General features: G+C 35.3%; 1 protein-coding gene across 3 annotated transcripts in view; it reads right to left on the bottom strand.

The window, feature by feature from the left end:
- The window catches only part of AGL (amylo-alpha-1, 6-glucosidase, 4-alpha-glucanotransferase), an 83,420-nt gene that overhangs the window by 36,770 nt on the left and 21,093 nt on the right, over positions 1–25,557 (bottom strand). For all 3 annotated transcript variants that reach the window (XM_027058507.2, XM_053214506.1, XM_027058508.2), the window contains exons 6-21: positions 19,025–19,206; positions 18,550–18,661; positions 13,552–13,678; positions 13,101–13,203; positions 12,908–13,005; positions 11,848–11,987; positions 10,605–10,792; positions 8,893–9,016; positions 7,915–8,078; positions 7,272–7,373; positions 6,998–7,153; positions 6,750–6,900; positions 4,211–4,335; positions 4,009–4,121; positions 3,540–3,674; positions 379–509 (exon numbers count right to left, since the gene is read on the bottom strand). In XM_027058507.2, coding sequence (XP_026914308.1) covers positions 379–509; positions 3,540–3,674; positions 4,009–4,121; positions 4,211–4,335; positions 6,750–6,900; positions 6,998–7,153; positions 7,272–7,373; positions 7,915–8,078; positions 8,893–9,016; positions 10,605–10,792; positions 11,848–11,987; positions 12,908–13,005; positions 13,101–13,203; positions 13,552–13,678; positions 18,550–18,661; positions 19,025–19,206 — 2,151 coding nt within the window. The remainder of the gene's footprint in view (positions 1–378; positions 510–3,539; positions 3,675–4,008; positions 4,122–4,210; positions 4,336–6,749; positions 6,901–6,997; positions 7,154–7,271; positions 7,374–7,914; positions 8,079–8,892; positions 9,017–10,604; positions 10,793–11,847; positions 11,988–12,907; positions 13,006–13,100; positions 13,204–13,551; positions 13,679–18,549; positions 18,662–19,024; positions 19,207–25,557) is intronic.

The following is a 25,557-nucleotide window of genomic DNA, read 5'->3' as shown; positions in this document are numbered from 1 at the left end:
TGTCTTACAACTACTTAATATTTTATTATAAGTTCTCTTTGTAGGATAAGACAAATATGCAATGAAACAAAACTTCCAATTAGATGAAAAAGAAAGATGAATGTATAAGTTACAACCTAGTCCCATTTGGGGCCCAAATAAATCTTCTCATTTAGTCTTCAAGAAAGCCCTATGAATTAGACAATATTTTTCACATTTTATAGAGGCAGAAATTGGAGCAGAGAAAAGGGAAGTTACTTGCTGGAGATCCAGCTGGCGGAGCCACAATTTGAACCTAAGCAGTCAAATTCTGATCCTGGACTCCTATTTCCATAAAGAAGACACCATATGACCCTAAAAAAACCCTCCAAAGATTTAACTATCCTTGCATTTGCTTACCTTGAAGACCTGCATATTTAAGAGATGACCAGTTTGGGATGTCGTAACAGCCTCCACCATCTTCTTGTTCTTCTGCTTCACATCGGTAAAGTACCTGATTCAGCTCAGCCAAAGTTAATTTAGAAGCAATACTAAGAAGTGGAAAATAAAGAGAACTGGTTAAATACAGTAAAATTTCACTTGCTGTCAATAAAACTAAAGAGGAAAATCTGAATCATAACCATAAAGTGTCTTAGCAATATATGTTTTAGGAATTTGGCATTATGATATACATTATAAACAATATTCATTATGAATAGTAGTTTAAAGATAAAACATGCTAAAAATTCAGTTAGAAGTAACACTTCTTCCAAGCAAAAAAAAAAAAAAATGAATTGTCAAATTTTACTACTTAGAGTATGCTAGAAAATTTTTTGGTTGCTACCACCTTTTTCTCACAAATTTACTTTTTTAATCTTTCTAGTTGGGCTTAGTTGTTTCTTTATATTCTATGTGGGACATCAATAGCTTTTTATGCTAATTATCTTGAAATCAAAATACTTCTCAAAGACTAGTAAAGGGATAATCAAAAGTCACAGTTAACCACCTTAGAAATCAGGTAGCATTTCTCTCCTTTTCCTTTTCTCCTTTCCGCAGGTTGCATTACCCTTTAGTTGGGTTATTCAGGAAATCAGGATTTTCTTAGATAAAGATGCTTCTTGATAGTAGTTGTAAGGAAGTGTCTATCATGGCCTTGGTTTCCCTTTGTCCAGGTAGCAGTGAGACTGTATTACTGACTACACCTGAATACAACCAAAAACTCTACTTTCTTGCAATTCTAGCTGTTTAGTCATTTCATTTTACCTAACTGAACACAAATCCTCCTGAGTTGTATGTGAACACATAATCCTCTTGAATGTACTTCCTTCCTTCTCTTTTAGTTCCGCCTCAGCTTAGAAAATTATTGTTGGCTGTGCTTTATTCCCTGTCTCTGCCTAGACTCTGTCCCCACAGCTGGGACTGACTTCTCCTTCATCTGCAGTCTGTGAATCAAGTTTGACCAAATCAGTCAGCAGTCTCAGTATCAACTCCATTCTAGGGCAATATTTTTCAACACGTAGCCAGTGAACTTGCATATGAATTCCCTGGAGCTTATTAAAATGCATATTTCTTGGCCTTGCCCCAAAATAACCTGAGTAGGTCTGAGGATGAATATTCATTTTATAAGTACTGTGCAGAAACACCAAATCGCTTCATCACAGATTTTTTTTTAGAATGCAACTACTTTTCTAACAATAGTTTGAATGGAGCTAATATCCTTAATGATAAAAGCTCTTATAAAAACAAAAAGTTGAACACAACAGAAAAATGGACTGGTACATAAAATGATATTTCATGGACAGCCAGTGAACAACAACAAAAATTTAGCTTGGGGGTGCCTGGCTGGCTCAGTTGGAGGAGCATGCAACTCCTGATCTCAGGGTCATGAGTTCGGGACCCACACTGGGTGTAGAGATTGCTAAAAAGACAAACTTAAAAAAAAATTTAGCTTAACTAATATTTAGAACAAATTAAGATGTGACTTTAAAGTAGTTTATGTTTACAAATTTGATTAGTAATAGCTAACACTCATCGATCACTTACCATCATCTTATAATCACTGTTCTAAGTGTTTTACATAAATAATCATAACTGTTTAAAAGAGGCACTATATTGATATCTATTAGGTTGTTTGCCCAAGGTCTTACTTCTTACAGCTATGAGAGTCTGAAATCAATTCAGGTTGGTTCCATATTCTATGCTCTTAACATTACATTGTAACAATATATACTCAGAATTGGTAACAATGTCAAGTAATGGACACCCTTACATAGAGCTGAAAGAATAAAATCTTTCTGGAGGAGGTTTGGCAGTTTTAAAAGCCTCAGATATGTGGAGATAGCCTTATGAAGAAATTCCGTTTCTGGAAATTTATCCTAGTATTTATGACAGCAAACATATATGGAGCATTTATTATGTGCCATCAAGTGTTAAGTGCTTTCTATGCAGTATCCTATTTAACCCTTACTAAATTTAAGAGGTAGGTGCTATTATCAGCCCAGTTCTTCAGGTGGAAAAACTGAGATGAAGAAAATCTTAATATGTTGTCTAAGATTATTTTAGGAATAGTGAAGCTGGAGTGAAAGCCAACTCTAAATTTCAAAACCCAAATTTTTTGGTATTATGTGGTACCACCTAGTAAGGGAATAGATAGTAAGGGAATGACTAAGAATTCAGGCAAAGATGAATGTAAAAAAACCATACATAACGGAATTATTGGATGTAGTTTAGAGGTCCAAAAACTGGAGGCTGAGTAAATAAATTTGGGGATAGCCAAATAATAGAATAACATGCTCCCCCTTTTTGTGTGTTTCAAATTTTTATTTAAATTCTAGCCAGTAAGGGGCGCCTGGGTTGCTCAGTCTGTTGAGCATCTGACTTTGGCTCAGGTCATACTCCGTGAGTTTGAGCCCTGCATCGGGCTCTGTGCTGACAGCTGGGAGCCTGGAGCCTGCCTCAGATTCTGTGTCTCCCTCTCTCTGAACCTCCTCTGTTTGAGCTCTTGTCTTTCTCTGTCTCAAAAATAAATAAACACTAAAGAAAAATGAAAAAAAAAAATTCTAGCCAGTTAGCAACATAGTGTATGTTAACTCTAGCAGGAGTAGAATTTAGTGATTCATCACTTACATATAATACCCAGTGCTCATCACAACAAATGCCCTCCTTAATACCCATCACCCATTTAGCCCACCCCTCCCCCGCCCACCTCCCCAATACAGTCTCATTTAAAAAATGATGTGGTAAGGAATATGATGAATGTAACTTAGCCTCAAATAGTTCAGAAAAATTGTGTGCATGTGCATGTGTGTGTGTGTGTATAGAGATGTATGTATCTGTTTGCATGTATCTACCTATTGCTACATATAGAGAGTGCGTGAGTGTGAGAGAGTGCACAAGCAAGCACACACACAAATGATAAAGCAATAGGACAAAATGTTAATAACAGATGATGCTGATACTACTGGCCTTTGGACCACCGTGTGAATAGCAAGGATATAGAGGACTCTTATAAAAAACTGCTTCAATCAGACTTGTGGTAACTGATCAGTTATTAAAATGGCAAATCTCCATAAACTACTTACAAAGCGAAAGGAATTTTTAATATAGGATCTGAGTTGTCAACAGCAAGGCTTCCAGATTTAAAGTGAGGACTGAACTGTGTCAGATGATTTCGAAGAATTCCAACAGCGACTTGTGCATGTGGATCAAGACTAACTCTGAAAATGTTAATTAAAAAATAGTTACTTTTTAGGAATGATTTATTCCAAATTAACTCAATATATAATCTATTTTACAAACAAAGGAGCGCCTGGGTGGCTCAGATGGTTAAGGTCTGACTTCGGCTCAGGTCATGATCTCTTGGTTGACGAGTTTGAGCCCCATGTTGGGCTCTGTGCTGACAGCTCTGAGCCTGGAGCCTACTTTGGATTTTGTGTCTCCCTTTCTCTCTGCCCCTCCCCTGCTTGCACTCTGTCTCTCTCTCTAAAAAATAGACATTAAAAAAAAAAAACCCAAAAACAAACAAAGTCAACAGTTTGAATTCCAACATACCTGAATATAATAACACTTCCCGGAGACAAGTTTTCAAATTCTATTTCTTGAATATATTCGTTGGGTCCTTTTGTGGCAACTCCAGCTTGTTTAACAATTTTACTTTCACTAAGCTTGAAAAAAATTGTATAAGACCATTTAACAAATAATTCTAATGTCCTTAAAATGTTAAATACAGCAGTGAGATTAGAGTCCCAAATACCTGAATATGTTCTCTAATTTCTACTGTGATATTTGGCATTCCATTGATGAAATTCTCATCCTTCCGATAAGGTTTTGCATTTCTCTCAATAGTTCTGGCTTCAAGAACTACTTCTTCAATTTTGCCTAGGAATACATGAAATGTTAATGAAATTTCATATTAAACCACCTGAAATTAGGAATTGCTAAAGGGTTTTAAAATAACTTAAAGTTGAATATGAAATATCAGTCTGAGGGTAGATGATTGTACCCAAGATGCATTTTTCACACAATGTTTTTGTTTTTAAAACATAAATTAACAAAGATTTATTTGAAAAGAGATCTTATTCAAGTAATAATGGCTTAGCTCTCAGAAACAATATATAACCTTCCTAATTTTAAGCAGAGAGAAAATAAATCACTTAGAAGACTTGTATTAAGAATTGGAAAATTTCAGAAATACAAAAAGTAGGGAAAAATTAAAAAAACCCAGGTCCTACTTCCTAGCTTAAGAAAACATTACAAATGTGTACCTTTCCTTCTCCTTCAGAGGTAACTACTATCTACAGTTTGGCGTTCACTGATCCTGTGCACTTTTACTACATATGTCTGTTTCCCGACACAACAGGTTATTTTCCTATTTCCAAGCTTTATTAAAATGGAATCAGATTATATACATAGTTCTGCAACTCGCTTTCTATTAAACAACACTGTATATTTTAGATTTGTTCACATTGCTACATTAGCTGCAGCTCATTTATTTCAAATGCCAAATAGCATTCCACTGTATGAATATACCAAATATATTCTCATCCCTGTCTTCTAACGGAATATCTGAGAGTTGTTCAGAGATATACCTAGGACAGAAGTGCTGAGTCAAAGGATACATAAAACTTGAATTTTATTATTTAAATAATTTAAGCTTTAAGCCATTAATCTGACAATAGGTAACAGCACCCTTTGGATCCAGAAATTCTACTTCTCGAAATACATACTAAGAGCTTGTTTAAAAAATTTTTTTAAATGTTTTATTTATTTTTGAGACAAAGAGAGATAGAGCATGAACGGGGGAGGGTCACAGAGAGAGGGAGACACAGAATCTGAAGCAGGCTCCAGGCTCTGAGCTGTCAGCACAGAGCCCGATGCGGGGCTCGAACCCATGGACCATGAGATCATAACCTGAGCCGAAGTCGGATGCTTAACCGACTGAGCCACCCAGGTGCCCCACTAAGAGCTTGTTTAAAAGAAAAAATTATTCTGAAAAAATTATTCCTAATGTATATTCAAAACTTAAATAAGACACCGCTAAACATATAAAGAATATTAAAAATAGATACTAACATAATAAAATATGAAATATTGAACATCATGAAAATCACAATTTCGTGGACCAAATGGGGATGTTTTAGTAATGATTGGTGACCAAAACAAAATCTGAGGTAATACTGTCCACACTGATTCCAGCCATGTAAAACTATATATGTACATTAGCAACAATTAGACAAGATTACTGAATATACACTTGTAAACAGTTAAAAATAACTAATGAACATTTAATCCTAAAACTGTTCAAGTTGATAATTTTTAAAAATTGGAGTTATGCATATTTAACAACTAGCAGCCAACATAGAATATGATTATTTTTATAGGAATCTTCATCTATTCTTATAATTGACAGACTGGGATAGCTGTTAATGCTCACAGGAGAATGTTTTGCTAGAATATATGATATATAACAGTAAGTGAGGAGATAAAATACACACATCTAGAAAAAAATCTAGCAATAATAAGGATATATCTCAGGAATGCATTTTATAATTGTCAAAGAAGAGATATGGGAAGACTATAATTGCAGTATGTTCACAAAAGAGAGAAATTACTGAGTACTTAGAAAAGGTTTTTCAAGGGAGGTGGAACTTTAGTTCTTGAAAGATGTGAAAAATACACATATATAGATGTCAGTAAGACTACTTGAGGACCAATGAAAATATCTATCTGGTTAAAATAGTGGAGTAACAGAGGGCTAGGAAGGCAGTTGAGGATGGGTTATGAAGACCCTTAAATATTAAACCATTTTTTTACTTTGGCTTATATAAGTGTGTAGGTATGTACATGCACATACACAAATACACACACGCAAATGTACATACAGACACATGAATGTACACATATATTTCTTGGGTATAAAAGAAATACATGTAGGTTTTATAAAAATTAGGAAACATGGGAACGTATTAAGATAAAAATAAAGCTATTTCACAACTCAAAAAATGTTAATATTTGAGAATATTTCTGACCAGGTTTTGTTCCATGTAGTAAAAATGTAAGTTCCCCCAAATTAATTCCTTTCTTCCATTCTTTTTTTAAAGTAAGCTCTATACCCAACATGGGGCTTAAACTCATGACCCTGAGCCAGCCAGGTGCCCCAACTTACCCAAAATTTCAAATTCTTTTTCTCAACCACAGCTATACTTGCAATGTGTTACAATATATGCTATATAATTACAATTTAATATAACAAAGTAATATAATCACAATATACCAGGGATATATTGCATTACCAGGGATGCACATTTGAGGTACTTCCTTGCTGTAAAATGAGGTCTTAGGATTCCTGAAAGCAGTTCTAGACACAGACACAACAGACTGATGAATACTGGGCGAATGTCTTGTTACTGCCACTATGTCTTCATCAACCTGATCCACATACACCTGAGAAACAGAAAGAGAAAACACATTAGCACTCAAACTGGAAAGACTTACTCTGAAATTAAACCTTAAGAAACTTAACAAAAATTTAGTTTCTTGCCTGAATGAAACCCTTGGCCCCAAGCTCTTGATGAAGTTTATTGATAGCACATCTGGCTGCAATAATTCCACTTTGGAAATTAACTTCACCTGTATTTGATGGCGATGCTCCAGGATTCCACTTAGTATAAAACCGTTCTTCAGAAACCACTGAAATCTGAACAAAGTTAAAACTTAGCCATGTATACATTTTAATTATAATGAGAACTTTTGGTAAAAGTGCTCAAGGTTGTTGGCCATTGTGGATTTAAAAAAAAAACAACACACAAACACACCTGATGAGGCACTAATTCATCATAGCCTTTAGTACTTCCACTAGCACAACATGCCATAGAAACAATCGTGGTACTCGGGAGAGCATCATATTCTGACCTATGCTAGAGAACAATAAACAAACAAACAAAAAAACAACCAAGTTTATTTTCTTTTAAATGCAAAGTGAAGTAAAGGATACATAGTTACACACTATAAGACATTCATATGCTTTAAAACAAATAAAACATTAAAAAACTATGTACCACAATCACTTATAAATCTAAGACATGATTCTGAAGTATGTAGATATTATTGCCACTAAGTATCAGAGAACTAAATATCAAAACATTTATTTATTGATTTTTCCTTTTTCAAGTTTTTATTTAAATTCCAGTTAACATCCAGTGTGTAACATTAGTTTCAGGTGTAGAATTGAATGATTCATCACTTACATACAACACCCAGTGCTCATCACAAGTGCCCTCCATAATACCCATCACCCATTTCATTTAGCCCATGCCCCCACCTACCTCCTCTCCAGCAACCCTTTTATGGTTAGTGTCTCTCTCTCTTTTTTTTCTCCTATGTTGATCCATTACATTTCTTAAATTCTACATGAATTTAGCAAAATAAGTAAACACAAGAAAGAGATTAGATGCTTACCACAATAGGACACTCATTATCATGGGTAATATCCATAAACAGGGCGTGTGCAATAGCCGGCATTAAAGGCCTCAGACAAGGCTGAACAAAGGATCCAACAGGTTCTCCTCCATATCTATAAACTAACCTCCCTTCTTCATGGCTATTATATGCACTCATTGCCTCTGCAAAGCATTACAAAATATTTTAACAATCTTCATTATTATTGTCCAGAAGAGGTTAGGTTTCTTATCATAACTAACTTTCCAAACAAAGGCCACATAAATATTATAAAAAATAAAACTACTTTAAACATTTAAACAAATGTCTATTACTTTAAGTGACAAAAAAGTCTTCTCTATAACTTAGCCGAAGAAAAGGCTTATGTAGGTAAAAGGGAACACATGTTGTTTATTAGGATGTTGGTTATATAAAATCTATGGGAAAAAACCTAAGATTATATCATCTATCCAAGTAAGAGATGAAAAACAGATTTGTAGATTTTCAAAAACAAAAAAATACTTTTGTTCACGAGTCATCAATTCATCCTACCGGTTCTTCAATTTAAAAATGAGATATTTTGGGGGCGCCTGGGTGGCTCAGTTGGTTAAGCCTCCGACTTGGGTTCAACTCATGATCTCACGGGTCACCAGTTTGAGCTCCGCGTTAGGCTCTGTGCTGACAGCTCTGAGCCTGGAGCCTGCTTCAGATTCTGTGTCTCCCTCTCTCTCTGCCCCTCCCCTGCTTGCACTCTGTCTCCCTCTCTCAAAATAAATAAATAAACATTGAAAAAAATTTTTAATGAGATCTTTTTCCCCAAAGTGGAAATTTTTCCTAATAAAAACAGACTGAGTTACAGAAAATTTTGTATAGAGTATTTAAAAGAACATTAACTATGTTGGAAGTTACTAAACATTGTATGTAAAGCTATTAAATGCCTTTAATCTACTTGAACAAAAACTAAAGTTTCAGATGGGAAATACACGTCAACAAGCCTACCTCTTATTAGGGAGCTAATGCCCAGTCTAGTAACAAAGACATTGTCCAGGTCTTCGCTTCCCGTGAACAGTTCGGCCACTACATACAAATTGGGTTGCAATTTCCTAGCAGCATCCAACATGTACTGCAAAAAGCACAGTCACACATGTAACACAAAGAGAAAAGCGAGTAGTGGGGAAGGAAAGAAGGCAGAACTAGGCATGGATATGACATAGGAAAATATTATGGAGCAAGACAAAATGGAAATCCAAGAGGAATTTCCAAATAAATTTAATTGTACACATGTAAGAAAACATAAAACGGACCAACACACAGAGGAAACAAGAGAATTTATAAATAGAAAACAGTTAAAAAGGAAGATTAGATTTTGCAAAGATATAGAAACACAAGGGGGGCAAAAAAAGGAAGAAGAAAAATGTTAGTGTCACATTAAAAAATGTAAACCATACTGCTGTGATTCTGCTAGGCTTTCCCCCTGTTTTATGTGCATTTGTTTTTAATACTCTAACCAGACTATTAATTTTCAGGCAGCTGACTAAGCCATTATTAGGAAATTCCCTGATGGTGAATCATTTAGCTATTGCAAAGATTAGGTCTGACGAACCATACTAAAGCTAGCTTTTCCTACAGATGGTAGTAAAATCTTAATCAGAAATTAAATCAATTTCATTTTTTTTCATGTAACATTTGTAAAAAGGTTAACAAAATCGAAATTCTATCAGCTAACAAGTAAAATCCTAGAGGATTTTGTAACTCAAAATTAAGGAAACTGAGTTTTAATTTTCTGTTTTGTTGTAATAACAGCCTTAGAAATATGTATATATGGCTGTTGCTAAAAGTACAATAAGAAAAAGACCTCTGCAAGTTTTTGGAGCTAAAAAATGTGCTACCATCTTAACTAATGTTCACTAAATTCTTCCAAATCAAGTCAATTTTTCATCATAGGACTTGAAACATATTCATTATAATACGGCTTTAGAATAATAGGTATTTTCCAGATATGCACACATTCCGAAAGAATAGTAAGTTGTCACTGGGAAGCTATCAAAGGTCTTATAAACGGGATGAAAATTTTAAGTGTTTTCAAAGCTGTATTAGGTAGAAGATAATGCTATAAATTTTGGCACTGTTTCAGTTTCTGTAAAAAAGCCCGAAGAAGGATAAATAACCTTTATGTTTACACTTACACTTTTATAAATAATTAATTACAAATTGATTGAAAGAGGCTAAAACTAGCTTCAATATGCTGTAATGTTAGTGCTTAAATAATAACATAATATGTAACAGGTGACTTCACAGTGTCTATTAATATATTAAAAGCAAACTAAGAATAACAAGGATAAGACAAATTGAAATTTATATACCACTAAAATATTATTTAAAGTTAATAATAAAATAGTAATAATATGTTAACAATATGCATGACAGTATGGTTATGTATATATTATCAGAGACAATATGATCTACTTCCCTAAATTAAAATAAAAATATTAACCTATCAAACATTTTATAGCCCAGTATTCCATAGCAACTGCATCAAAAGATTCTGTTACAATTGTGAAATTATGCCAAAGTGCTAAATACTCCCACCAACTCAATGCCAGTGTCTAACTAGCAAAAGGAAACATGTATTTGCATGTTTTATTTAAGGAAAGCGAGGAAAGAACACTACATTTCTTTTTTTTTAATGCAGATGAATTGTTTTTCTGTACCTCAGCTACGTGAAGGGGTGTTGAGTGGCAGTTATCAAGACGCACTCCCTGGAAATAAGTCGCAGTTATTTCAGTGTATTTTTTCATGTGTGCCCAGAGAAAAGGACAGTCGTCTGGTTTATTCCCATAGCGTAATTTGACGCTGTCTCCCCAGCAAATAAGTTCTCTCCTTAGATAAACATCTGAACCTGTTAAGAAAGGAGCTTGCTTTCAGTGGGTCAGGAAACAGAATAAAAACAATTACTTCAAGGGAATACTGCTGCTTTTAAATCACACCGACTATTTCTACCACAAACCATATATTGGTTAAAATTATGTCTAAAATGGTATTGGCATCTAAATTTATAAAGTTTTACAAAGTTAACATTATTTTATATCTTACATCTATTTCACCAAAATTCTGTTACAGTCTCTTCTAAAAATGTGTGCTTAATGTCAAAAATTCAAGTTGCTTCTGAAAGTTAAACTGTAGCAGTAGTATCACAGGCCCTTTGAAGATAGAGTTTTACCAAAAACATTTAAACCTGCCTTTCCACCTTGTTACTCATTGTTGGCAATAAGTTACATTACATCCACAGCCTAGGGCAGAAGGCCTTTCTCACTTAGAATAACTAGAAAGGAGAATGCAGAGATACTTAAACCCAAAGTACATTCTTTTTTAAAAAATGATATTTTTGAATTAAATTTAATGTCATTAAAACAGACTTCTGAAATGTTAAAAAAAACAAATATATTGATGGGTCCCCAGCAAAATTCCTCCTGGCAAAGAAACAGCTGTAGAAAAATAAAATGCTAGGAGAGAGAGGGAACCTGAAAGCTGAATTTAGTGTAACTGCTATTCAAATACCTTAATACCTCTCTGGCTACTGAATGAAATATCTCTTAAGGTAATATAATTGTAATAGCAATAGTGTCAAATGTATTTTAAAAATGCAATAGGTTAAATTTTTGACCAAATAAAACCTTGTGCAGAACCATCATATAAAATAGGTAAAAGCCATTCTAGTTGAGCATATGAGGAGAAGGAGGGAAAGAAGGGGGAAAGGAAAAGATGAATCCCATCTTTTTCGTCAATCCCTTCTCTTCTCTCTCAAACTGCATGCACTTCTGGCACCTCTGTGATGAAATACTTTAAGAACCATTAGCCTAGTGGGGAAAAAAAGTCAACGAAATAGTTTATATTTTGAGCTTGCCATAAAGTTTTCTTTCCCTATCCACATAGAAGTTAACAAAAATGATATACCTGGTTCAGCAAAGTTTCGAAGGGGATCATCTCCCATTACCCACCCATTATGTGCCATCAGAAAACAAGCTTTATTTGGGTGATGAATCATAGATTCTTCTGTGGAGAGGGTCATTTCTTCGAATGGGAAAGTAAAATATCTATGGAGATACAATTAAGTATTAAATCCACAGGGAGAAACTCTTTGGAAACATTTTAAATTAGTACTATCAAAATATAGTACTTCCTCCTTAGCAAATAAAATAAGATTAGTTCGACACTATAGAAAATAAACTTCATTACAGGTCAAAACCTTCAGAAGATTTCCTTTTTTTTTATTAAAAAATTTTCAAAAATGTTTACTTATATTTGAGAGAGAGATAGAAAGTGAGTGGGGGAGGGGCAGAGAGAGAGAGAGAGAGAGAGAGAGAGAGAGAGAGAGAGAGAAGGAGACACAGAATCTGAAACAGGCTCTGGGCTCTGAGCTGTCAGCACAGAGCCTGACACGGGGCTTGAATTTGGGAACAGTGAGATCATGACCTAGGTAAAGTAGAATACTTAACCAACAGAGCCACCCAGGTACCTCCAGAAGATTTTCTGAGTAAATCTACTAGCTTTGAGAAATGCACAGTTAGCATTATAGCATTCTCTGGTTAACATCTTAAATAATAACTTAAAAAATCTCATAAAATTACTAAGAAAATCACTGAGGTATTGATGTTACTTTGTAAAAGCTGTTACTACACTTCAGTTGCCTAATCTGTGCTGCACATGACCTACAAGATAAGGAGCTAAATGCTGGTTCAATTTGATTGACATTGAGTTTATTATAGTAAGTACACAGTCCTCCAGAAACATTATTGTAAATGATTATAAATTGGTTCATAGTGATGATAGTTTCTCTAAACACTGGACTAACAAAATTAATTAATATTAAGCCTAGCTACCAAATCAAAACTTCCATTTCAATTAAAAAATGTACTGGAGTTACACATTAAAGGAAGCATTCAGATTAAACTGAGAAGTAAAATACAATTTTCAATTTTTAACCTTTAATGAGAAGAAAACAAAAATGGAATACCTGGTAACTAAAGGATGTTTTCTAGTGACAGGTCCTAGTTTAGGACCATGGCCAGCCAGTCGTTCATAAAACACATTTCCCAAGAGGCAATTAACTGCCTAGAACACATTAAATGAGGTTATGTCAGTAAAACCAACAACAACACACATTATTAAGACTCAAAGAAAATCAGTAGTTCAAAAGTAGGTGAAACCTGTTCCTGATGATAGTTCACAAGTTGGTGCTTCTCTGAATTTAATTCCTCAATTCTCTTGCGGAACCAGTTACAGCATTCATTAATTGCGGCTGGCCCATTGCTAGAGCAGAGACAGCAATACACACTTAATATTGAATGGTTTTAAAATTCTACATTTAAACATTTTCTCATAAGGGTGGATGAATATATTTAAATATATTCATCAGGATCTTAATTATAGCTGAAGAAGTTTTCCAATTGTAAAAAATTTTATGTACACATATAGGAACACGGACCACCATACAGAAAATAGAGGAAAGCATCATGCATTTGAAGGAGTAGAATTATGGCAAATTCATTTATTTAATTTTCTATTCAGGATTCTAAGAAATAGCATAATAGTAATACTAGCCGTGAAGGTTTGTAACTAACATCATCCTTTATTTTGTAGGAAAAATACATAACATACTCATGTGGTATGAAAGTTGCTAGTGCAATGTTCATATCTACAGTACAGCCAAGCCTTCTGTATTCAGGATCTTGAATAATCTTAAGGTGTTTCTTTGGATCAGGTTTGGTTGTTATTTTCCTATTTTCTGAAAGCAAGAACAAGAAAAGATGATATCTTAAATGCAAATATCCACAAGGAGATTGTAATCATTACTGATTCCAAATTTTTAATTTACAATTTTTTCATAGAAAATAAAATGTTTATTTCACAAGCAGCCTTCCTACCCCCATCTTCCTGAACACCACCTAACACACACACATTCACACACACACTCACACATATATATATATACACAGAGAGGGCGGGGTGGGGGGGAAGGGAGGGAGGGAGAGACAAGAACATTATAGGAGAAAAACACAGGGATTCCTATCAGTTCAAACACTTCCCCACTTTTCTGCTTCAGTCGGCATTCACTTATTCTACTATACATTTTTTAGGGCATTAAGGATGCTGGTGGCACAAGTTTTCTTTTTAGGTGTTAGCAAATACACTAATATCAGGAGGTCTTTTTCTTCAAAGACTGCTTTCTATTCAAAAGTGTTTCTTTACATACTCTGAAAGAAGCACACAGGGTTGTTTCTATACTTTTTTCCTTTTCACCAACAAGCATATTCCTTACATAAAAATAAAAAAGTAAAAAGTAAATAAATGCTCTGTGGGAGGAATTTTCATGCCTTTTCTGGAACTTGTTCTTAGTAAATTAGGTGTTGTGCAGGATTGCCCCCACTGGGCTTGATTTTATAATTACTAATTAATATCTGGTTTATTCTAAAGAGATCTTGAAGTGGCTTATAAAAGCACAAAATAAGATAAAATATATATAAACTCTTAAAATCTAGTGTCTGAGGTTCATCTGCAAGAGTAACCATATGAGCAATACCTATCAAAATAATACCAGCATTTTTCACAAAGCTAGAACAAACAATCGTAAAATTTGTATGGAATCAGAAAAGACCCCAAATAGCCAAAGCAATCTTGAAAAAGGAAACCAACACAGGAGGCATTATAATTCTGGACTTAAAGCTGTATTACAAAGCTGTATCATCAAGTATGGTACTGGCACAAAAACAGACACTCAGATCAGTGGAACAGAATAAAGAACCCAGAAATGGACCCACAAACATATGGCCAACTAATCTTTGACAAAGCAGGGAAGAATATCCATCCGATGGAATAAAGACAGTCTCTTCAGCAAGTGGTGCTGGGAAAACTGGACAGCAACATGCAGATAAATGAACCTGGACCACTTTCTTATACCATACACAAAAATAAACTCAAAATGAATGAAAGACCTAAATGTAAGACAGGAAGCCATCAAAATCCTCGAGGAGAAAGCAGGCAAAAACCTCTCTGACCTTGGCCACTGCAATTTCTTACTCAACATGTCTCCAGAGGCAAGGGAAACAAAAGCAAAAATTAACTACCAGGATCTCCTCAAAATAAAAAGTTTCTGCACAGGGAAGGAAATAATCAGCAAAACTAAAAGGCAACTGATGGAATGGGAGAAGATATTTGCAAATGACATATCAGATAAAGTGTTAATGTCCAAAATCTATAAAGAACTTATCAAACTCAACACCCAAAAAACAAATAATCCAGTGAAGAAATGGGCAAAAGACATGAACAGACACTTCTCCAAAGAAGACATTTAGATGGCCAACCGACACATGAAAAAATGCTCAACATCACTCATCATCAGGGAAATACAAATCAAAACCACCACGAGATACCACCTCGCACCTGGCAGAATGGCTAATATTAACAACTCAGACAACAACAGATGTTGGCAAGGATGTGGAGAAAGAGGATCTCTTTTGCGCTGCTGGTAGAAATGCAAACTGGTGCAGCCACTCTGGAAAACAGTATGGAGGTTCCTCAAAAAACTAAAAATAGAACTACCCTATGACCCAGCAATTGCACTACTAGGTATTTATCCAAGGGATACAGGTATGCTGTTTTGAAGGGGCACATGCACCCCAATGTTTATAGCAGCACCATCAACAATAGCCAAAGTATGGAAAGAACCCAAATGTCCATCGATGGATGAATGGATAAAGAAGATGTGGTATACATATACAATGGAGTATTACTTGGCAATCAAAAAGAATGGAATCTTGCCATTTGCAACTACGTGGATGGAACTAGAGGATATTATGCTAAGCAAAATTAGAGAAAGACAAATACCATATGACTTCACTCATATGAGGACTTTAAGACACAGAACAGATGAACACAAGGGAAGGGAAGCAAAAATAATATAAAAACAGGGAGGGGTACAAAACATAAGAGACTCTTAAATATGGAGAACAAACAGAGGGTTATTGGAGGGGTCTGGGGAGGGGATGGGCTAAATGGGTAAGGGGCATTAAGGAATCTACTCCCAAAATCATTGTTGCACTATATACAAATTAAAATTAAATTAAATTAAATTAAATTAAATTGAAAAAGAGTAACCATATGAAAACTGACAAGAAGTGTTTGAAAAAAAAGAAAAAGCTACACAATCAGTGTAAATGATAAAACAGTCTTCAATATTGATAGAGTGAATAAAAGATCACTGTAATAGTATAGATAACAAACCCATATATATTTCGCATATGACTATACTATGAAGGATTTATGGTGGTACTACAAATCAGTAAAAAAGGATGGATTATAAATTCAATATCATTTTCTGAATAAAAATAAATACCTTATATAATATACAAAAATAAATTACAGGTGTATTGAACATTTAAATGTAAAATATAAATAAGATTATTAGAAGAAAACAATGTTGATGGAAGGATTTTTCTCAGCATGATGTGAAATCAGAAGCCATAAAAGACAAGACTGACAAATTTGACTATACTGAAAAAAATACCTCCATAAATCAAGAGTTAAAAGATCAACAGCATACTAGGAGGGCATATGTGAGGCCAGTATAATAAGGAATCACCAATAAAAATAAGTCAACGTGAAAATGTCAAATAACCCCAACCTAACAGAAAAATAGGGAAAGAACATTCATATACAATTAATGGAAAAATGGTAAAGTAACACGTGAAAAGATACTTCACTAATGAGCAAAAAGCTGCAAATTAAAATAAGGAATGTTTTGTCCAATTGACAAAGATTATAAAGATTAATGGTATCTTGTTGGTGAGGGTATATTTAGTGATGATGTAATAGTGATGATGTAGTAGTGATTTCTTTGACCCAGAAATTCTGTGTCTAACAATTTATTCTGCAGATTTATTCACATAAGTAAAAACACATACAAGGATATATTTTCTACAATACTGCTTATAAGGATATAAGTTCTACTAAAGTAAGGGCTTGCTGTGTTCACCACTGAATCCTCATGCCGGGAAGAGTACCTAGTATGTAGTAGGTGGTTCAAAAGATAAGTATTAAATGAATGAAAGAATGATGAAAAAACTGGAAATAATTTATTGAAAAGGCTAAAGAAGTTCACTGTTTAAACAGCCTGTAAGCTGTAGTCTTCTGTGTGTGTATAAGAGATATAAAACATATATTTAATTTATACATACACAATTATAAAAAACGTATATAAAATTTTAATTCCTTTCAAAAAAGAGTCTGAAAAGAAACACAAAAACTATTAATTGGTACATAGTTCCCTCTAAGAATTGAGTTCTGAGGGAGAAGAAGTCACACATTTTTTTAATTGTATTTTTGTACTGTTTGTTTTTTCTTTACTATGAGTACACACTATTGCATTTAAATAATACAGCTTATAAATATCAGAGGGAAGAGAAGATAGAGGCCTTTTAGTAAAATGAAACATGAAGAAAAGTTAATATAAAAATTTCATGTATCAAGATGTTACACAATTGGGAAAGCTGAAGTGTGAATCTGACCTTAAGTTTCTAGACCTCAAGTAATACAGACTTTTCCTTTTTTGGTGTTAAGAGGAAATGGATTTTATTTATTTTATTTTATTTTATTTTATTTTATTTTATTTTATTTTATTTTTTTATTATTTTATTTTATTTTATTTTATTTTATTTTATTCTATTTTATTCTATTTTATTTTATTTGAGAGAGAAAGAGAGCGTGAGCTGGAAAGAGAGGCAGAGGTACAGAGAGAGAATCCCACGCAGGCTCCACTCTCAGCACAGAGTCTGACACAGGGCTCGATTCCATGACCCTGGGATCATGACCTGAGCTAAAATCAAGAGTCAGTCTCTCAACCAACTGAGCCCCCCAGGTGCCCCCTGACTTCTCCTTTGAAAGTAGTATTTCTGGGTATTATTCTAGCTCTAGATTCAAGATGAGGAAGAGAATTTCTTATTTTAAGAGCCAGCAATATCCTTGCTGTTAGGCTGTCCTACACTAATTGTAGATACATCTTTATGATATTTCTCTCTAATTTGCCTCCTCAAAACCCTTTGAGCCTGACTTTTACTCTCCTCCTTTGTCAGGGACACAATGATTCACTTCTTTAGTTTAGTTATGTCCTGAACTGAAGATCTGCTCCTTACTATTATCTGGGTAAGTCTTACTAGTGGGTAGGTAGCCTTAATGGTGGGCCCCATCAGCTGGAAGCCCTTCTACCTCAGTTAAGATTTCTACTTTAGCCAACAGAACACTACATTTCTCTGTTTCAAAGCCTGTTTTGAGCTTTCGGCAGCTGAAATAATCTGCTCTACTCCCCTCCCATTCACGTATTTAACAAACATATACTGAGCTCTATTATATTCTGAGCACTGTGCTAAGGAACCAATAGTAAGAAACAGTCCCCAAGAGAAATTATTATGTTATGTATTATTATGACATACTCTTTAGATGTCTCTGCTAACTCTCAGCTTCCACAATCAGTTTATAGTAACACAAATATCATATAATGATAACAGATTTAATAATGTCTTAACCTTAGAAAAGAAGAGCTATCCCTTTAAGAGTAATAATTTTTTTTAAATTGCTAGGAACATTCTAATGTATATCACTTACCTTGTGTAAGAAGTCCTCTAAATTGCTCAACTGCTTTGTGAACGTCCACTTGGAAAAACTCCCAGAGTTGAATCCTTGGAAAAACATCCTCCCAAATTATTTTTCGAATGCACTGAAAAATTTCAATAGTTGAAAAAAATACATTCAAAATCTTTTCACAAAACATATTTACCATAATAAAGATAGACTCTAAGTAATTTTCAACCATATATTTAATTTGTACTTTAGAAATTCTGTTATTCTGAGAGAGGAAGGGAGGCAAACCACATGAGACTCTTAAATACAGAGAACAAACTGAGGGTGGACGGGGGGCGGGGAGTGGTGGGGAAGAGGGAAAATGGGTGATGGGCATTGAGGAGGGCCCTTGTTGGGATGAGCACTGGGTGTTGTATGTAAGCCAATTTGACAAATTATATTTAAAAAAAAGAAATTCTGTTATTCTGTTTTAGTGTGGTACTCCTCTATACATACTGACATTCATTTGATGATCATTTTCAATCAAAGCAGGTACTCCTTTTTCTTTGTATTTCCCTTCTGCAACGTCGCAGGATAAATGCCACAGTGCTCTGTCTAAGACCCAGGCAGGTTTTAAGTGTGGAGAATTTACAAGGTTATATGCACTTTCTGGATGTTCGTGGATCCATTTACTATTAGCAGCTTAAAGAAAAAGGAAACATAAAAGAATATCTTGTAATTAAACTCACGATGGTATCTATGTTAAGTTTTAAAATGAAATAAAATATCAATATCCACCACTCGTTTCCTTCCTTCCTTCCTTTCCTTCCTCCCTCCCTCCCTCCTTTCTTTCTTCCTTCCTCCCTCCCCTCTTTCTCTTCCTTCCTCTCTCCCTCTCCCTTTCTTTTCTTTGCTTGCCCTTTCTCTTTCTTTCTTTTCTTTCTTTCTCTTTCTTTCTTTCTTTCTTTCTTTCTTTCTTTCTCTCTCTCTCTCTCTCTCTCTCTCTCTCTCTCTCTCTCTCTCTTTCTCTTTCTAAGTAGGCTTCACGCCTAGCGTGGAGCTCAATGCGGGGCTTGAACTCACAACCCTGAGATCAAGACCTGAGCTGTGATCAAGATTGGACGTTTAACTGATTGAGTCACCCAAGTGCCCCCACCACTGATTTTCTTATATATTAGAAACAATATTTAAATATATTATACAAATTATATATTACATATTGTTATGTTTTATATTAAATATTTGATATTAACTTAAAATATTTATAGTAATTTATGATACTGCAATTTGAAAAACATTTTTTTTTGGTTGTGGTATCCTGTCATCCACTTCACCATACCTTTTTTTTTTCTGTTGTAAGAATTTTTAATTGTAAGATGCAACATTAACTTAACACCCTTCTAATAACATGTTTACTATTGTGGGAGTTAAGAAGGGTCTTGTCCTCAGCCCATTTTGATGGTCCTTGAGTCAACTATTTTTTGGAATGTTCCTTATAAGCCTGAAAACAATATTTCCCTGCAAGACAGACAGGGCTTCCACCCAATTTCAAGTTCACTGTACTTGTTAAAGCAGAAAGTTACCTGAATCTTCACTCTGGTTTAGGCTGCTCAGTGACAGGTTCTAGAATATCCATCTCGCTTTTCCCCAGATGCCTCTCTTCTTTAGTCTCCTGAATGAGAGGGCCCTTCTTTGGCCTCACCTAAGCTCTAGTTCTATATACTACCAATCTTTAGAATTCAAAATGTCATTTACACTTTTTTTTCCTATACAATCATTTCTTCTTGTATTTTTGGGGAGGAGGGAGGTGTGGTTTCTTCCTCTGGGTCTTTAAATATGATTGTATCTCCCTAAGGCTAAGAATACAAATACACATTCTATCCAAACTCAGTTATTTCTCTGACTTCTGCAGTCTGTTAATATCAAGATCAAATGTCTAGGAAATCCAATCTGTATCTGCTTCCACTGTCTCCCCACAGTCTTGTTCCTTTTCCCACTTTAATCTGCTTCTGCATCCATCACTCCACTGAGATTACTCTAAGCCTCCTAATCATGAAATTCAGTGCTACTTTCTCAACTTCATCAGTTTAACCTCTATAACATCTGCCATTATTGATTAGTCCTTCAGTGATTTATAAAACACCTCTTCCCTGATTTACAAAAGGTATTATCTTGGTGTTTTTTTATTTTTCCTCCTCTCTTTTGGCCCTTCTCTTCATTTTCTTTTCTTAAATTTTTATTTTTCAGAGAGAGAAAGAGAGAGAGCGAGAGAGAGCACAATTGGTGGAGGGGCAGAGAGACAAGGAGACACAGAACCTGAACCAGGCTCTGAGCTGTCAGCACAGAGCCTGACGTGGGGCTTGAACCCATGAACCATGAAATCATGATCTGAGCTAGAGTCAGATGCTTAACTGACTGAGTCACCCAGGTGCCCCTCTTCTCATGTTTATTAAACTTCGTGGGAGGTTTATTACATCTTAGTCCTTCTCTTTCTCTAAACATGCCCTTCCTCATCACAGCCACTCTTCTTAATACCCACATCTCAAACCTGTCCAGCTCCGGCCAAGGCCCAGGCACATCTACCCAGGCACTTGATGGGTAGCACTGCCAGAGGACAGCATAGTAACTCAAAATCCATTCATATCTCTGCATATATCTACACTTAAAATGTGACATATCTTAGGCACTGTTTTGGGAGATAGATATTATGCGGCAAAAGTGAGCAAGGCTCCTGTCCTCATGGAGCTTTTTCATTCTAGAGAGGTGGGTTTTTTTGTTTGTTTGTTTGATTTTATTGTGCTGAGACAATTCTGACAGAATAAAATTCAGTTCTCTCACAGGCAACCTCTTTGGATAGCTAATCTTGAATGGTTGATAAGATTTGTCGTTTTGGTAAGACTGATAAAAGCCAGGCTCAGAAATTGCTAAAAAGAAACACACTGAGAGTACAAGGATGGAGCTTACATTTTATCATTCATTTGTATCAGTAAGTTTAGGATCAGAACCAGAGGAGTTCTGCAAGGTATTCCAAGTATTTGCAACATTAAAGAATATGTGTTTTAATTTTTAAATAAACAAATAAAAGTTATACATATTTTGTTTCATCTTTGAAATAGAGTAATGACCCCGAATTCACAGAGAAGCATGAGTGGCTAATGTACATGAAACAAACAGTAGTAACAACTACTGAATACCTACCATATGCCAGGAACTGTTCTAAGCAGCTATATGCACTAATTTATTAATCCTCATGTCCTATAGCATAATGTAGGGCATACAGTTATGTTCCTTTACCAGGGGAAGAACTGAGGCACAGAGAGATAAGTAACTCAGTCAAAGTCATACAGCCAGGAAAGTACTTGGGCAAGATTCTTCAGACCCTGTAGTCTTAACCACTCTGTTCTTCTGCTGAGATGAATGTGTTCATACCTCATTCACTCAGCTGAGCACTATTACAATCCTTGCAGAGTTTAAAAATCATTATTTTTAGTTTCAGTCATTTATTTAGTAAATAATGTGGTACATAATTTATTTACTTATTATTTATTCATATCCATAATAAACACTTGGATGGAGACAGGATATATAAGAAACAGAGATGTCGCAGTAAGCTAAATTAATAGTTATTTAATTATGAATCAAGCTGCATTTCCCTAGATTCATCATCATATTATTAGAATTCAAGATGTAGGAGAAAAATGTAATGATGATTATATCTAGTTAGGATTTTCATTTATTAAGAATACTAAGGCTACCCTAATTTTTTAAATGGCAAAATCCTGAAACTTTGTTACTTATCTCAATTTTTTGAAACAAAATCAACTGTAAAATGAAGGAATTCTAAACATTAATTCCACCTGAAAGAGAGGTCAAACCAAACTACATCTTAATATATATCAAAATCAAAAATGAAACATGGATTTCTAGAGTGGTGCAGTGAGGAACTTAGCAGACATTCTCTGGAGCAAAACCACAATTTAAAGAGCAAAAATTATAAAATATAATCATTTACAGTCTCTGGAAATTGTCCTAAGGGTTTTCAGCATATGGAGAAACATTTATTTAAGAAAATCTACCAAATCTTGGCAAGAATAGCAACAGTCTGTGACATGTGAACTACAACCTTCTCCCTTAACTCTCCCAACCAGCCACGTGTTATAGAAGCTGTATGCCAGGTGCTCTACTCCGGGAAGGCATGGCCAACATGGAGACTCCCCCTTTCCACAACTCCCAGTCTGGGGTTACAGTTTCACACTGGGGGAGGCAGGCTGCCTGTGTTTCTCACTCCCTCCAACCCTATTTTGTAGAAGCTCCATTCCAAGTAAGCAGGCAGAGAAAATCTTGGGTCCCTTCCTCCACCTAGTCCCCACCTGTAGGGTGGATGTTATACCCAGCTGCGGGAGGCCAAGAATGTTGGGACTCCAACTGCCTCCTGGGAGCTGGAGCTCACTTGGAGGGTGAAGATTCCATTGGGGAGGGCAACTGAGAAGACCAGGGACTGCTATCTCCTGCCTCAAGTGTCCCCAGAATGAGATGGCACTTGGGGAAAAGTGGTCTCATCCCCAGCTCTGCAGCAGTAGCACAAGTGTTTTGCTTGGGGAGAAAGACAGTTCACGAGGATGAAAGGCTCTGCCTGAAAGGACTGACTTTATTTGGAACAGTGAGTGAAGAACTTCATGCCTAAGGTGTTGTTGAAAATAACGAAGACCTTGGTAGAGAGTAGTTAAAGAGAATACTGGTAGCTCCATGATATTAAAAAAAAAAAATCATAGCAAACAAAACAGAAACTTAATAGAGAGAAACAAGGAAAGAGAAAGCAGAGGACAGTCCTCCTGGGATCACAGGAAACACTGTTGAGAAGGCTGGGTGTGTGCACTAGGCTGCACCCACTCAGAAGCAATTCTAACAGGACATGGGAAAGACCTGAAAACATTCCATAATCCCATACAGACCCATCAACACAGGACAACTCACTGGCAAAAGGGACTTAAACACAACCTCTAACCAAAAATGGAGTGAACACTAAACTACTGTGACCCAGGGTAAATACTGGGAAGCCAGGCTTAAAAATAAAATCACATTCACCTCTGGCAATCTGGAAGACCATATGTATGTCCAAGGCTGTGCTGTCTCTGAAACAAGCAGAAAGAGAACCTCCAAGCTCCCAGCCCTTGATAAGTCTTTATTTATCTTTTTACTGTCAACCTATTTGTATCTTTGAATCTAAAGTGTGAAAAAATGTAATGTTTGCATTTTGAATAAAGAATGAAATATTTATTGACACATAAACCATGTGTCAATTTTATCATCGGATCTGCTAACAATGGAGATATAACAATAATAAATAAATAATTCAAAAGATAAAAAAAGAAAGTGTGTTGCCTGTAGGCAGCATATGGTTGGGTCTTGTTTTTTCAAATAACTTTGACAACCTCTGTCTTTCAAGATACAGGCACACCTCAGAGATACTGTGGATTTGGATCCAGAGCATTGCAATATAGTGAAAATCACAATAAAGCAAGTCAAACAACTTTTTTGTTGTTTCCTAATGCACATAAAAGTTATTTATTTTTTTTAAAGAGGGAGGGAGGGGGAAAGGAAGAGAGAGAGAGAGAGAGAGAGAGAGTGAAAGAGAGAGAGAGAGAGAAAGCAGGGGAGAAGGGTAGAGGGAGATCCACGCTCAGCCTTGAGCCTGACATGGGGCTTGATCCCATGACCCTGGGATCATGACCTGAGCCAAAATTAAGAGTCAGATGATCAATTGACTGAGCCACCCAGGTGCCCCCAAATGTTATGTTTATACCATACTGTAGTCTATTAAGTGTGCAATAGCAGTATATCTTTAAAAAACAATGTACATCCCTTAAATAAAAAATACCTTGATACTAAAAAGTGCTAACTATTATCTGAGCTTTCAGTAAGTCATAATCACAAATCACAGATCATCATAACAAATATAATAAGGAAAAGTTTGAAATATTGTGAAAATTACCAAAATGTGACACAGAGACATGAGAAGTAAGCAAATGCTGTTGGAAAAATGGCATCAATAGACTTGCAGCAAAGTAAAGCACAATAAAACAAGGTATGCATTACTTTCAAAATTCCCTGGATCTTTGGCTTTAAAATGTTTTTTTACTAAGATGTGATTGAGTGTGGCTACTTTTGTGTCTATGTTACTTAAAGTTCACTGAGCTTTGGGATGTGTAGATTCATGTTTGTTTGCTTGTTTTTAATCAAATTTTAAAGGTGGGGAAGTTTTCAGCCATTACTTGAGGTGTTTTTTCTATTCCTTTCTTTCTTTTCCTTCTGGCATTTCATTTCTATGATGTGGTGTGCTTCAACATGGCCCACATTTTACTGAAACTCTGTTCAGTTTAATTTTTCTTCAGTTCTTCAAAATGTATAAACTCTGTTCACTGATCCTTTACTCTGTCACCTCAAATATACTGCTGAACACCTCTAGTGAATTTTTAATTTACTTTTCAACTCCAGAATTCCCATTTGCTATTTAAAAAAATTTTCCATTTACTTATATTTTCCATTTGATACTATCATATACTATACAGCTATAAGCTGGTTTCCTTTAATTCTTTAAATACATTTATAATAATTGCTTTGAACTCTATGCTGACTAAGCATGACATCTAGGACTTTGCAAAGGCGATTTCTGTCGCTTGCTTTTTTCTTGCGTATGGGTCACATTTGCTGTTTCTTTGCATGTCTCAATTTTTTGTTGCAAATTGGGCAATTTAGATAATGTATTGCAGCAACTCTGGATATTGAGCCCATTCCTTCCAGGTCTCGTTGGTTGCTTGTTTGTAACTTGGCTGTACTATTTCAGTGAAGTCTATTTCCCGCACGGTGAGCAGCCGCGGATGTTGCCGCTTAGAGGGCGCAGCCTTGGCCATCTGCATTCAGTCTGGGATGTTGGTGGTTTTTAGCAGGGCTCTCTCAACTGTCTCCTTCCCTGAACTCTGTTAAGCTGCTTGCATCCACTGGAATCACACTTAGCTGTTACTCTTTTGTGCTATTATTTTTGATAATATGCTG

Source organism: Acinonyx jubatus, chromosome C1 (assembly GCF_027475565.1).
Source record: "Acinonyx jubatus isolate Ajub_Pintada_27869175 chromosome C1, VMU_Ajub_asm_v1.0, whole genome shotgun sequence".
NCBI classification, from domain to species: domain Eukaryota; kingdom Metazoa; phylum Chordata; class Mammalia; order Carnivora; family Felidae; genus Acinonyx; species Acinonyx jubatus.
The sequence above is the reverse complement of the archived record's forward strand: the minus strand, read 5'-3'. Positions and strand labels throughout refer to the sequence as shown.